The sequence below is a fragment of the Callorhinus ursinus genome, unplaced genomic scaffold (assembly GCF_003265705.2).
Source record: "Callorhinus ursinus isolate GAN/ISIS: 27379988/994484 unplaced genomic scaffold, GSC_fseal_2.0 scaffold61, whole genome shotgun sequence".
Classification (NCBI taxonomy): Eukaryota; Metazoa; Chordata; class Mammalia; order Carnivora; family Otariidae; genus Callorhinus; species Callorhinus ursinus.
In genome coordinates, this window is record NW_027397123.1 from 4728642 (window position 1) to 4741545 (window position 12904).

Below are 12904 nucleotides of genomic sequence, written 5' to 3' on the forward strand. Positions count from 1 at the left end.
CTCTGTGTGTATATATAATGCATAACAATATATATAATTATGTGTATTTTAAATATATATAAATATACATATCTTTGGGAAGGTCTTCTTTACTCTGAGGTTATAAAAATATTCTATAATTTTTCTAAGACTTTTTTATTTATTTTTAAAGATTTATTTACCTATTTCAGAGAAGAGAAAGAGAGAGCATGTGCGGGGGGGGGGGCGGGGAGCAGCAGAGGGAGAGGGAGAAGCAGGCTCCCCACAGCAGGGAGCCCGACATGGGCCTCAATCTCAGGACCCCGGGATCATGACCTGAGCCAAAGGCAGACACTTAATGGACTGAGCCACCCAGGTGCCCCTTTTCTAAGACTTTTATGGGATCTTTCTGTCTTACTCTTTAAATATGTAAGTCTTTAAGTTACCTGAAGTTAATTTTGAAGAAAGCTGTAAGAGATATCCAACAGTTGTATTTCCCCGAATGTTCAGTCAGTTGATCCAGCACCATTTCATCTGTGAAATAATCCTAATTTCTTCATTTATTTGCAAGTTACCTTTATCACAAAATCCATGATTATTTAGATCTATATCTGGCCTTCCTTTGATAGTCCATTTATCTGCCTTTGATGTGTATGTTTTATTTTTATTTTTATTTTTTTAAAGATTTTATTTATTTGACAGAGACACAGCAAGAGAGGGAACACAAGCAGGGGGAGTGGGAGAGGGAGAAGCAGGCTTCCCACTGAACAGGGAGCCCGATGCGGGGCTCGATCCCAGGACCCTGGGATCATGACCTGAGCTGAAGGCAGACGCTTAACGACTGAGCCACGCAGGCACCCCTGATGTGTATGTTTTAATATTTCATAGGGCTTACTCCCCCTAATTACTTTTTAAAATTTTTGTCCAGCTATTCTTATTTTTCCAAATATAAATGGCATATAAATAAGCCATTTAATTGTAGATTTTGAGCTCAGTTTCTTTTATTCAACATAATACATTTGAGATTCTTCCATACTGTTGCATGCACCAATAATTTGTTCCTTTTTATTGCTGAGTAGTATTCAATTGTGTGAGTGTGACACATTTTATCTATTCCCCAGCTGAAGGACACTTAGGTTGTTTCTAATTTTAATAAACTGAAATCTGAATAAAGCTGCTATAAACATTGCAGGTTTTTATGTAAACATAAATTTTATTTCTCTTGAGTGTATACTTGGAGAGAAGTTTCCGAATCATATGGCAAAGGTAAGGTCAATTTTATAAGAGTAAAGTACTTTTTGTTAGGGATATTAGGAAGACGTTGTTTGAGGGTGCAAACCCACAACCAGTAGACAAATAAGTCCGGGAGATATAATGCACAGCATAGTGATTATAGACAACAATACTGTATTATAAACCTCAAAGTTGCTAAGAGACTAGATCTTAGTTGTTCCCACCCCAAGAATGAATGATAATTATGTGATGTGATAGAGGTGTTAGCTAATGCTATGGTGGTAATCATACTGCTGTATATAAGTGTATCAAGTCAACACATTATATACCTTACACTTATACAATGTTGTATGTCAATTATACCTCAGTAAAGATGAGTTTTTAAAAAATAAAATACTTTTTTCTTTTTTTTAAAGACTTTTTATTTTCTTATTTGACAGAGACACAGCGAGAGAGGGAACAGAAGCAGGGGGAATGGGAGAGGGAGAAGCAGGCCTCCCACCGAGCGGGGAGCCCACGTGGGGTCCAACCCCAGGACCCTGGGCTCATGACCTGAGCCAGCAGACGTTTAATGACTGAGCCAGCCAGGTGCCCCTAAAATACTTTTTTTCTTCAAAAAAAAATCCTCGTGGTGTTTTCATTAGGATTACAATAAACTGCTGTTTTTAGGGGGAAATGACATTTTTTTAAATTTTTTTTAAAGATTTTAATTATGGGCGCCTGGGTGGCTCACATGGTTAAGCGTCTGCTTTAGGCTCAGGTCATGATCCCAGAGTCCTGGGATCGAGTCCCGCATCGGGCTCCCTGCTCCTTGGGAGCCTGCTTCTCCCTCTGCCTCTCTCTCTCTCTCTCTCTCTCTCATGAATAAATAAATAAAAATCTTAAAATAAATAAATAAATAAAAGATTTTATTTATTTGACAGAGAGAGACACAGCAAGAGAGAAAACACAAGCAGGGGGAATGGGAGAGGGAGAAGCCAGCTTCCCGCAGAGCAGGGAGCCCGATGTGGGACTCGACCCCAGGACCCCGGGATCATGACCTGAGCCAAAGGCAGACGCTTAATGACTGAGCCACCCAGGCGCCCAGGAAATGACATTTTTATGCTGTTAAAATTCCCATTCAGTAGTCTTTTCATTTATTTAAATTCTGTGTATATTTGTCCCTTAGGAGGAATTTAGAGTTTTTTCAATATTCATTAATTCAGTAAATATTTAGTGAGAGCCAATTCTGTGCCTTGAAAATTAGTACTGGGTTTGGAGATTTAAATTTGGAATTTATAGATATCACTAAGAAAGAAACAGCATGTCCCAAGTTCATACACTAAGAAAGTGTATGTAGAAAAGAGATGTAAAGAAAGTTAGTCCTAGTATAAGACAGAAGTAACCAGAAAAGAAGCTGAGAAAGATCCCCCAGTAAGGTAGAGAAAAACCAATAGACTATGATATCATGAAAGTCAAAAGAAAGGGGTGGGAGGGAGAGAAAGAGAGAGATCAGTCATGACAAATGGATAATTAACTATTGAAATTATGGCAATGGAATCATTAGTCCACACTGATCCACAGAGAAAGGCTTGGCAGGCCATCTTCATTTCTTAAATATTTGGTCATTTTGTTCAGTGCCCCTTTAAAAAAATCCATTCTTTCTCCATGATTCAGTAAGCTGTCATTATTATATCTTAAACTCTGATTCTATTTTTTTAAAGATTTTATTTATTTGAGAGAGAGAAAGCACAAGAGGAGTAGGGTCAGAGGGAGAAGCAGACTCTGCTGAGCGGGGAGCCCAACACGGAGCTCAATCCTGGAACTCCAGGATCGTGACCTGAGCCAAATGCAGATTCTTAACTAACTGAGCCACCCTGGAGCCCCTCTTTGAGTCTATCTGTGTGTTTTGTATCACAGTGGCCATCTATTTATCTACTAAAACTAGACTATTTATTAGTCATAAATATATACCTAGTGAGAAGGATCCTGCTCATAGTTCTTATTTTCTAAATGTTCTTGCTTGATTTCAAGAATGTGTTCTTTTGGATAAACTTTAAATCAATCTTCATTAGAACATAATTAATTTAGATGGATTTAGGACTAGTTGACATTTATTTTTATTATTATGTTCAATTAGCCAACATATAGTACATCATTAGTTTTTGATTCAACGATTCATTAGTTGCGTATAGCACCCAGAGCTCATCACATCACGTGCCCTCCTTAAAGCCCATCACCCAGTTACCCCGTCTCCCTACCCCCCTCCCTTTCCGCAACCCTGTTTGGTTCCCAGAGTCCAGAGTCTCTCATGGTTTGTCTCCCTCTCTGATTTCTTCCCATTCAGTTTTCCCTCCCTTCCCCTGTGGTCCTCCACACTATTCCTTATGTTCCACATATGAGTGAAACCATATGATAATTGTCTTTCTCTGCTTGACTTATTTCACTTGGCATAATCCCCTCCAGTTCCATTTCTACAGTGTCAATTTATCCTGTATAAAATATGATTTAGCCCTCTATCAATTCAAATTTTATTTTGTATTTATCAATAAAATTTTAGATCTTTAGTATGGCCTGAACACTTAGTATTAAGTCTAGCAGACTTGGCAGGTACAAAATCCATTTGTAAAATGAGCCAACAGGTAAATTAAAATGCTTAAGTTCAACCATTAGGCCAGAGAAGAGCCAGAACTCAAGCCCCTGGCCTCTTAGCATGTCCCAAGTACAACACCCTCAATATGACCTTATTGTGCTTGCCTGGCCCAGGAAGGTAGAGAGATGTCACCTGCTATGCTACTTTTTCTGTGAGCCATACTCACTGGAGCCCAACACTGCTCTAGTCTCTAAGAAATAAAGGTAAAACCTATTCCTTGCCTTGTAGCTTCATAAGTAGCCTACTGCCAGTTTGATGCTTTTGGAACTGGGCTCAGAGGGTTCATGACACTTGCCACAGGTGACACATCCTGCAAGTAAGATTTAAGAGCCTGAGCTCCCCGCGACAACAGCATTCCCTCTGAGTTAGTTTCCACTCCCTTTCTCCCCTCCTCCTGAGCCAAGATTGCATGGCGGTCCTGGGTCCACTGGCAGAACCCAAGAACAGCAGTGGAACTGGGTGTCTCAGCAGAAAGGCCAGCCTCCTCAGAAGACATCCACCTAAGAAGCATAAAAGGGCGGATGCCCCTGGGAGACGGAGAGGACTTGTGATAAAACCACTCAGGTTATCGCCTGAGTCCACCCTCCAATGACCAGGGTGACATGTAAGGGGCTGAAGGCTCTGCAACTGTGGCAAATGCGGAGTCAGCAATAGGCTACGTGGACATTTTTATCCATCCAGAGTGGAGAATCCTGGGCTTACATATATGCTATTTAATCCACACACAGAATCCCCATTTTACAGATGAGAGAATAGCCTGAGAAAGAGGAAACTGCTCGCACCTGCTCCTGATTCGGCCTGACTCCAGTCCCCACGCTCGCAATGACCACACTTGTCACCCCCCCCTGCCTTCGCCATGTCCCGGGACCTCCTGCCAGGCCTTGCACGCTCTCTGCTGAGCACACAGACACGGGGCATGCAACGCTAAGCTGCAGTTATTACAGCCAGCCTGATAGAGACAGAAGGAGGTGAGGACAGCTATGGGCATTCCAGCTTCCGGTGTGAAGAACAGAGCAGGAGGACAGAGCTCAGATCAGGCATCTGGAGCAAAGATTCATCTCCCCAACAAGGTTATGGCATACTTCAATGGGGCCACTGCTTCAGAGATGCATTGCTTGCCGATGGTGATGGTAGCCTGGGAGACAGTAAGACGAGGAGGGACAGAAGACCTGAGCGCAAGGCAGAGCGATCCATCCCCGCAGGATCCCCCTGCTCCTCCTCCTCAGGGATTCAGCTCCATCCCCAGCAAGGACCTCCGGCTGGAGAGGGAGCTGCTATCCATCAGAAGAGGATGAAAATGACTCCCCAGTCGCCCCGACACAGGTGTCAGCAGGAAGTCTGAACAACCAGCGAGGGAGGCAAGGAGATCAGAAGATTCTGGAGGGTGTGATGGAGGCTACGGGTCCATGCGAAGTCTCCTGCCCCTGAGACTCGTCTGTCAGGTGTGTGGGACCTATTGCATGTGGATGCGGACGCGGTAAACAGTCTCATGGCCCTGTGCACCTATATTAATGCAAGAAATTCTGCTTCTTCATAAACCTCTCATTTTGCAGAACCAGCACTTAGGGGAAGAGAGTGGGGAGATAGACTAATCAAAACCTACATAACTGTGCAACAAGAGCAATGACAGAAGAAGACGGTTCACCAGGGCATGTGCTGACCAGTCCTGGGGAGCGGGTGCCTGTAGCTAGAAGCTGCCTTGGGGGCCCCAGGCACCAAAAACTACAGAGTGCAACTTCTGGCTTTCGGCACTGAGACGATACAGATGGAAGTGGGACTCAGAGCCAAAGAATAGCCATCAAGGTGGGCAGTAAAACTGGCCGAAAACCAGAAGCCTTACAAGGCCAGGGAGTCCCTTCCTGAGAGGACAGTCGAAGGGCAGGTGGTCGGTTCCGACATTCCTAAAACAGAGCCGAGCACGCTCCTACACCTGCAGGAGCTGAAGTAAGGACCCTTGCTTTCCTGCCGAAAGTTAAAATTCTACTCCTGCAATGCTGGCTCCCCTAAAAATCACCTGAGTCACACACGTTCTGTGTCGCACCAATGTCAGTCCCCGATTTTCCAGCTGTAAGTAAATTGGCACGAGAGGGACACGTGCGGGAGAAGAGGCTGGATGTGCATGTGCTGTGAGGTTGCATACTCTCTGTGCTGCAGGATGGAGCAAAGTTGATGTGCTTGATTGGTTACAGCTCGTATCTGTCCGGTAGCCCCTGACTGCGCGGTCTGTTTGTACGTGCGCTATTACAATATGCTGCATGTGTGGCAGTAGGGTGGGGATGGGAAAGGACAGTAAATTACCATGACAGTCAGATCCAAGGCCTTGGCTTTGAGTCCCTTCTCATTGTAGCAATCCTGGATTTTTTCCATGGCTACTTTTTCTGGTTCAGTGGCATTGACTAGATCAAGGCAGGCGTCCAGCGGTAACTTCCCTCCAGCGGCCACGGCACCAAAGATTACATAAAAAATAGGGCAAGATTTCACTGAAGACACAAACAGAAAACACCTCAACAAAAGAAGCACCAGGGTAGGAGGTTCCTGTTTCCCCACCACTTGACAGGAATTCACCTATCCAGGGTGTTCTGACTCACCTTCCACGGAGACCTACCCACTCCCAGGACTGCTTACATCCCAGACACAGAAACCATTTTCCAGGAGGCACTCTCAGCAGAGGGGAACAGTGTGAGGCGCCCCAGACTGCACTTTGACACATACCAGCCCGCCTGCTTCTGACCTTCCGTTAAGCCCCACTACCCCCAGCAAACTCTCCCCTACTGTGTGTACAACTAAGGACCCCTCCACCTCCAAACCTCTCCCTCTAGTCCATGCCTGAAAACCTCAGGGGGTTTATGCAGGACCCCTGGGCAACGATCTCCCAGCTGCCCCCTAACTCTGTCCCTAGAAGCTACTTGGAGGTCACCATGGGGGGGTGAGGGAGTGAGACAGAGTGAGGCGAGGATCAGGAAGGCCAGCTGTCCCTCTTTCCTACTCTCACCCATCTCGATGCCCAGCTCTTGGGTCACCAGCAAGGCCAGCACAAGCAGTGTCCCCTTCATAGTGCCAACCACCAGAATGTTCTGCTCAGGGCAGCGTTTCTGCTGCTTTTTAAACCACCAGCTCCCTGAGCCTCACCCACACCCCTCCTAGGAGCTCCAAAGGCTTGTGGGCAGGGACCTGGCACATGTGACTCCTTCAGCCCTTGGGCTGAAAGCCTTCTGGAGAGGATGTCATTTTCCTTTGCCAAAGACCAACTGGAGCTCACATTTCTAAGTGACTCCACCCTGAGCCAACTGCTCTGTTGTCCCAGTCCCAATTGTGGCCCCTGTTTCCTGCTACTCCTTCCCCCCAACCTATCCTGGCTCAAAGTGCAGTACTCTCCCAATCATAGGAGGGGTCAAGGACAAGTCTATACCACTACAGGTTGACAAAGGATCATCCAGCCTTTCCTGGGCCTAAGTTTAAGTCCTGGAGATAAGTATGGGGTGCTGGGCCCAACTAGAGCCTCTTGAACACCTTAACTGCTGCAGTCTCTGGATTGAGCACCCAAGGATGGGTGGACACCATTCTTGGGCCCTGAAGCACACCCTCCCAGGGAAGTCTCAGGATTCCAATAATGCTCCAATGTACAATCATGTCACCTGCTTCCTTCTCACCCCTTCTCACCCCTGCAAATTCCTGGGCACCTTCTGGACTCCCAGTGGGTCCAGCCTTGGCCCTGACTCGCCCCCTTCTTCAGTGAACCTGGTCCCAAGAGGAGCTTGGACTTAATAGCCCAACCAGAAACATCAGTGAGTAGCTGTGGAGTTGTACAGTGTGTCGCCCGTGTCCCCTGTGAGCTTGAGCTCTACAGACCAGAGTGCGAGGTCAACCAGAGGTGGCACTCTGTCGGCTTAAAATCCTTCAAGAGTTACTCTCAAGCTTCTACTCTAGGAAAGTGGTTTATTGGCACAAACAAGATGAGACAGTCCATGAAAATTCTAGAAGGAAGCTCCCAGTGGCCAAATCTGGAACAATTTAAGAAAGAAATGACATAGTATTAGATGATAACCCAAAGCATAAAATTATATCTGTGAGTCCATACTGATGTAAATAAATGATTTAATAAATAAGAAAATGAAGAGAGAAGAGACAGATATTCCTCACAAAAGCATTCCAAATAATACACATCGATACTCTCTTCAGGAAGTGGAGCTTTTTGCCCTGTCCTCCTTGTGAGTGGGCTAGACTTAGCAACTCAATTCCAAAGAGTCCAGAAAGGGGAAAACCATGCAGAAACTTAGCAAACCCAACATTAATCAAATGATCAGGACTAATATAACCAGTGGTAAGACGTACTGATGTCACATATGCCACGATGTGATGTGACAATATAGCACTTCTCTTTGTAGTCTCCCCCAAAACCCAAGGTCTGACCCCAGTCTAAATTATGAGAAACACAGCAGACAAAATCAGTTTGGCGGACATTCTATAACACCTGGCCAGTCTTCAAGACCATCAAGGCCATGACAAACAAGGAAAGACTGAGAAATTGTCACAGATCAGAAGAGACTGGGGAGCCATGACAATTAATGCTGTTTAGGATATGGATTGGATTCTAGAACACAAAGAGGACATTAACGGACAAACTGGTGAAATCCAAATAAAGTTTGGAGTTTAGTTAGTAGTAGCATGCCAATGTCAGTTTCTTGGTTTTGACAAATCTTTGCAACTTTTCTGTAAGTCTAGAATTACCCCCAAATAAAAAGGTATTAAAAAAAAAACGACTTGCATTACTAAGGGACTGCATATACTACAAGACCTTGTCCAGAAAGTCCCCCTGACCTCAGCAAATGTCCCCGCATTCAGCGATATCTCAGATGGTTTTGTGGCGCCCAGTGGGGCTGGACGGACATCAGTGTCCTATGTCACTCCAGCACTCCAAACTCTGGCTTCATCAACTCCCAGAGCTGGGGAGAACCTGAAGGGAGTGCCTAGTGAAGGACAGCAGACATACAATCCTTGCCCAGGTGCCCCGACCACACTGAAATTCGGTCCCAGGAGAGAAAGAGCAAGCCATGTCCAATCTGGGGCATATGGTGCTCACCTTCCCAGGCTGATAAGTGCCCAAGAACCTCTGAGGGACATCCGCAGTGGCCCGAGCCTGTCATGAGATGACCTCACAAGGATGGCCTCTGGGCATCATGACTGGAGCGGCTCCATGGAAGCCACCTGACAGCTGGAGCTCAGGACTCGGCACTTCTTTACCAAGAGCAGTTACCGGATGTGAATCCTTTTTGGCATAAGGCTCTGATTGGGGTCAGAAAACTTTTGTCTTACCTTCAGCAAACTCTGTTCTGTCACAGATGACTCAGAGGAAAGGCCAGGCAGGTACCTCCAGCACGCAAGCATAAGGGAAAATGTTCTTGGTTATTATCAACTCCGCAGAAATAGGATATTCCTCTCGTTCGTCTAACAAACATTTGTGCAGGACCCGCTACGTGTCCTTGACGTGGGGTGCAGCAGTGCACACAGCAGAGCCCTCACTCTCCCGGAGCTCATTATACATCTGAGAGGAAGTGGAAGACATCAGCGGATGACAAAATGAAGCTGGGGAGAGCAGCAGGTGCTGTGGGGGAAGGGGCGGGGCTCTAAGGGGTCAAGCATGGGGGGAAGTCTCTCTGATAAAGTGACGTTTGAAGAGAGCTGAGCAATTAGGCCATGAATCCTGTACTTGGAGGAAGAGCATTCCAGGCAGCGGGGGCCGCTCATGCCAAGGCCCTGCTGCGGGAATACAATCTGGAACACAAAGCCCCCGACCACTGGCATGGTCAAGAAGCAGAAAGAAGACCAGTGAGGGAGGAGAGAATGGCAGGGAAAAATTCAGAGAGGCAGCAGGTCTTCGGTGGGGCACTGGGTGTACAAAGCACACAGGGCTTGTAGGCTGTAGAAGCAGCTCGGCTTTTCCTCAGATTGTACCTCTGGAAAGAGAACGGTGCGAACCGTATAGAGAAACTCAGAAGAAGAGGCTGGTCAGGGGAAAATGCTATTTCTGAGTCGGACGGAGGTACTGCCAGGCTAACCAGGTGACAGGACTTGCTCAGCATGGAGGGGAGGATTCAGGGCTCCAGAAACAGACCCACAGACTGGCTCAAGGGAGGCCACTGAGCAGGTCAAGGACAGAGACGATGAAGGCAGGGCAGGAGCCACCAGAGAGTGGCCTTCCTTTGGCACTTACGCTATATGAGACCATTAGCTCAGCACTGGGTTTCCTGAAAAATCCCTCAGTTGGGATCAAACGGTCTTCAAGGTCACAGGTATGAGACTGACATTGGCCATCATTCTGGAGGCCTGATTTGGGAGACTTTTTGCCCCTTTTCCCAGTCAACCTAGGAAATTTCCATTGTGAAACTTCTGGTGTCAGCTGCCACTTGGACAGAGCCCTCAGATGGGGAAGGGAGGCCAAGTTGGTGTCCTTTGTTGACTCAGGGACTTAGGATCTTGCCCATACATCCATCTCCTGCCTCCACGGCCCCCAGGCAAGTCCAAGCTGCAGCCCAGAGGGGCCTCCTGGAAAAGGATGTGTCAGGCACAGGCCCCTCCTGCCCCCTCCCCCCACCCCAGGCCGCAGCGGGTATAAAAGGGCTCCAGGCCGGGGAGGGAGCCGCTGTGGCCTGCATCATGAAGCTGGCTGGTACTCTCGAGCTTCTCTGGGCTGCCTCGCTCCTGCTCTCGGGCCGAGGTGGGCGCCTAGGGCCACGGGTTCTCCAGGGGTTCTGACGCCTTCCTAGGGCGGTTGTGAGCCTGTCGGGAGGAGGAAGGGAGGAGCGTGACCTGGGAAGGTCTTTCGACGGAGTGTCAGCTTATCTTTGTGTTCCAGATTGTAAAATTTGCTCAGCAGTGAGTGATGATGTCACCTTGTTCCTGACGGGCACCACTGAAGCATATGTCCAAGAAGTGGCGCAATACCAAAACGAATCTATAATATTGGAAAATGCCAAAAGTCTGAAGGAGTGCGTTGATGGGAAAATGACAGCGGACGACAAGACAAATGCTGTCAATGTGCTGGTGGGTCCAGCTCTATGTGTGCCTGCCTCTGGCTCCCGTCTGGGGGCCTGCTCAGGGCGGGACAGGGCAGGGCGGGGTGGGGGGCGCGCCCATTTTTCTTCTCCACCACAGACCTTCCCTGCGAATCCGGGATGAGAAAGACCTCATGGACGGGGAAGTAGAGAGGATGGTGTGGGAAAGAGTGAGCCCAGCCCTTGAGCTTTCTGGCCGGCCCTGGCTGCTCGGTGCCGCCCGGGCACCAGCCTGGGAGTCTGCAGGCCCTCCTGTGTCCTTGGCACCACCCAGCCTCAGGTGTCAGGCCCTCAGCCCCGGCCTCCCTGACTCCAGCCTCTCCAGCACGTGAGCCTGGATCTTTAAACTGTTAGCATCGGGTCCTTCCTGTCTCCACACATGGGCTCCTTTACCTTAACTCCTCAAGTTCCCTATTCCATCCCAGCTAAGACCCTCATTTGTCTTCGTTCCCTGGGTCCCAGAGATCCATTCTGTGCCTCACCTGCCAGGAGAACAGAGGGGAGGGGAGGGGAGGGGAGAAGGCAGCTTCCACAAGCCCCCCTCTGGCCCTTCCCAGGCCTGAGATGCCCTGTGTGGAAAATCACAGCGATTCCTCTCTCTGCTGTCCCAAGAGTGGGAACAAGCTACGGCTTCAAGCAGCAAGTGTCCAAGGGGCAGCAGGAGGAAGCAGAGCTGGAGACCCCCAGGTGCATCTGGAGCCCCGCCAGGACCTGCTCAGCCGCCTCTTTCCATTCTATCCACGAATGCCCCCCATCCCACTACAGTGACCCCTCTTCTTCACTCTGCTCCATTGGAGGAAGGGGCACACCTGGGATTCTCTTGTGGTGCAGGAGATTGGGAGGAACCCACCTTTGCCTGCTCAGACCCAGAAGCCATCCTCCAAACAAACCCGCAGGCTCCTCCCCAGGAAGGGTCCAGTGAGTGTTCAGAAGAGCTTGATGTCTCTCGTACCCCTTAAGGCCTCACCAGGCTTCCTGACTTTCTCTTTGCAGAATAAAATATATGCAAGTCCTTTGTGTTAACGGAGCCATCTCTTCCAGGAGCCTCAAGGATGTCACTTAACTGATCACTAACTAAGTAGTCTCAGCAGCCTACCATGTCCAGGTGTCTGAGTAAAGGATTCCAGCAATAAAAGACTTGCAATCCATGGACAGTGCTTGCTCCTTGGGCTGGGCTTTGGGGGCAGCAGGATGTCACAGTGGGGACCTCCACTGTGCCTTCCCACTGTGGCTAGATTTGAATCTGCCAGATGTTCTTCCTCCATGGAATGCCATGGGTGGGGGGGGGTGATAATTAGAAGAGCCGGGGTGGCTGAGCACTTCTGTGCCCCAGGACCCACAGGTGGCACAGGCCACCTTGCCCAGAGTGAGATCTGGCTCTTGGCCAATGGCCAGCCGCTCTGACCCCCAGGGTCTGGCTGGGGGCTGCTTCGGGGGTGGAAAACCGGCCCTGTGATAGCAACTAGAGTCCAGGGGGCATAAGCAGGTTGTGAGGCAGAGACTCCTCCCATCACAGGTGCCCCAGGATGTGTATTCCACACTCTACCATTCTACACATTTAAAAGCTCTGGGGCTTTCATAAGGAGAGCTGGGCTCTGAGAGAGATGAGTTGGATGGGGCTTCCAGTGTCATGGATAAAGACTCACCGCAGTCCGTGGCAAGTGCAGGGAGTAAGGGGCGCCCCATTGAAAGGTGAAAAGGTGATGAGTGACGGGCAGTTTGTTCTCACTGAGACACAATCAGTCTCTCGACTATTGCTCACCTCCCACAGAACCCCCTGGGGACGGCTGGTACACAAGGCATCTCGAAGTTGTCCTTGTGCACTGCCTTCTTCCAACCTGTGGAATCTTTAATCTGGGGCCAGGGTAAAAAAATCAAGTGCAGGGGCTACTGGGTATTTACCACAAAGATACAAATGTAGGGATCCGACGGGGTACGTGCACCCCGATGTTTATAGCAGCAATGTCCACAATAGCCAAACTGTGGAAAGAGCCAAGATGTCCATCGACAGATGAATGGATAAAGAAGA

General features: G+C 48.4%; 2 protein-coding genes across 7 annotated transcripts in view; one reads left to right on the plus strand and one right to left on the minus strand.

Annotated features, from left to right (window-relative positions):
• Positions 1-12156, plus strand: part of LOC112810782 (major allergen I polypeptide chain 1-like) — a 49042-nt gene extending 36886 nt beyond the window's left edge. For 2 of the 6 annotated variants that reach the window (XR_012376034.1, XM_073885435.1), the window contains exons 2-3: positions 10677-10864; positions 11433-12156. Coding sequence is in view for 5 of the 6 variants with exons in the window: in XM_073885435.1 (XP_073741536.1) it covers positions 10677-10864; positions 11433-11438 (194 nt within the window). In the remaining variant the exon portion in view is untranslated. Of the gene's footprint in view, positions 1-10440; positions 10539-10676; positions 10865-11432 lie in introns of those variants that run through there. The other 4 variants (XM_025854618.2, XM_073885434.1, XM_073885433.1 and 1 more) reach the window with 4 other exon arrangements.
• Positions 4543-12904, minus strand: part of LOC112810669 (major allergen I polypeptide chain 2-like) — a 26029-nt gene continuing 17667 nt past the window's right edge. The window contains exons 2-4 of the mRNA XM_025854402.2: positions 6816-10600; positions 6122-6303; positions 4543-4958 (exon numbers count right to left, since the gene is read on the minus strand). Coding sequence (XP_025710187.1) covers positions 4878-4958; positions 6122-6303; positions 6816-6876 — 324 coding nt within the window. The 5' untranslated portion in view covers positions 6877-10600 and the 3' untranslated portion in view covers positions 4543-4877. The remainder of the gene's footprint in view (positions 4959-6121; positions 6304-6815; positions 10601-12904) is intronic.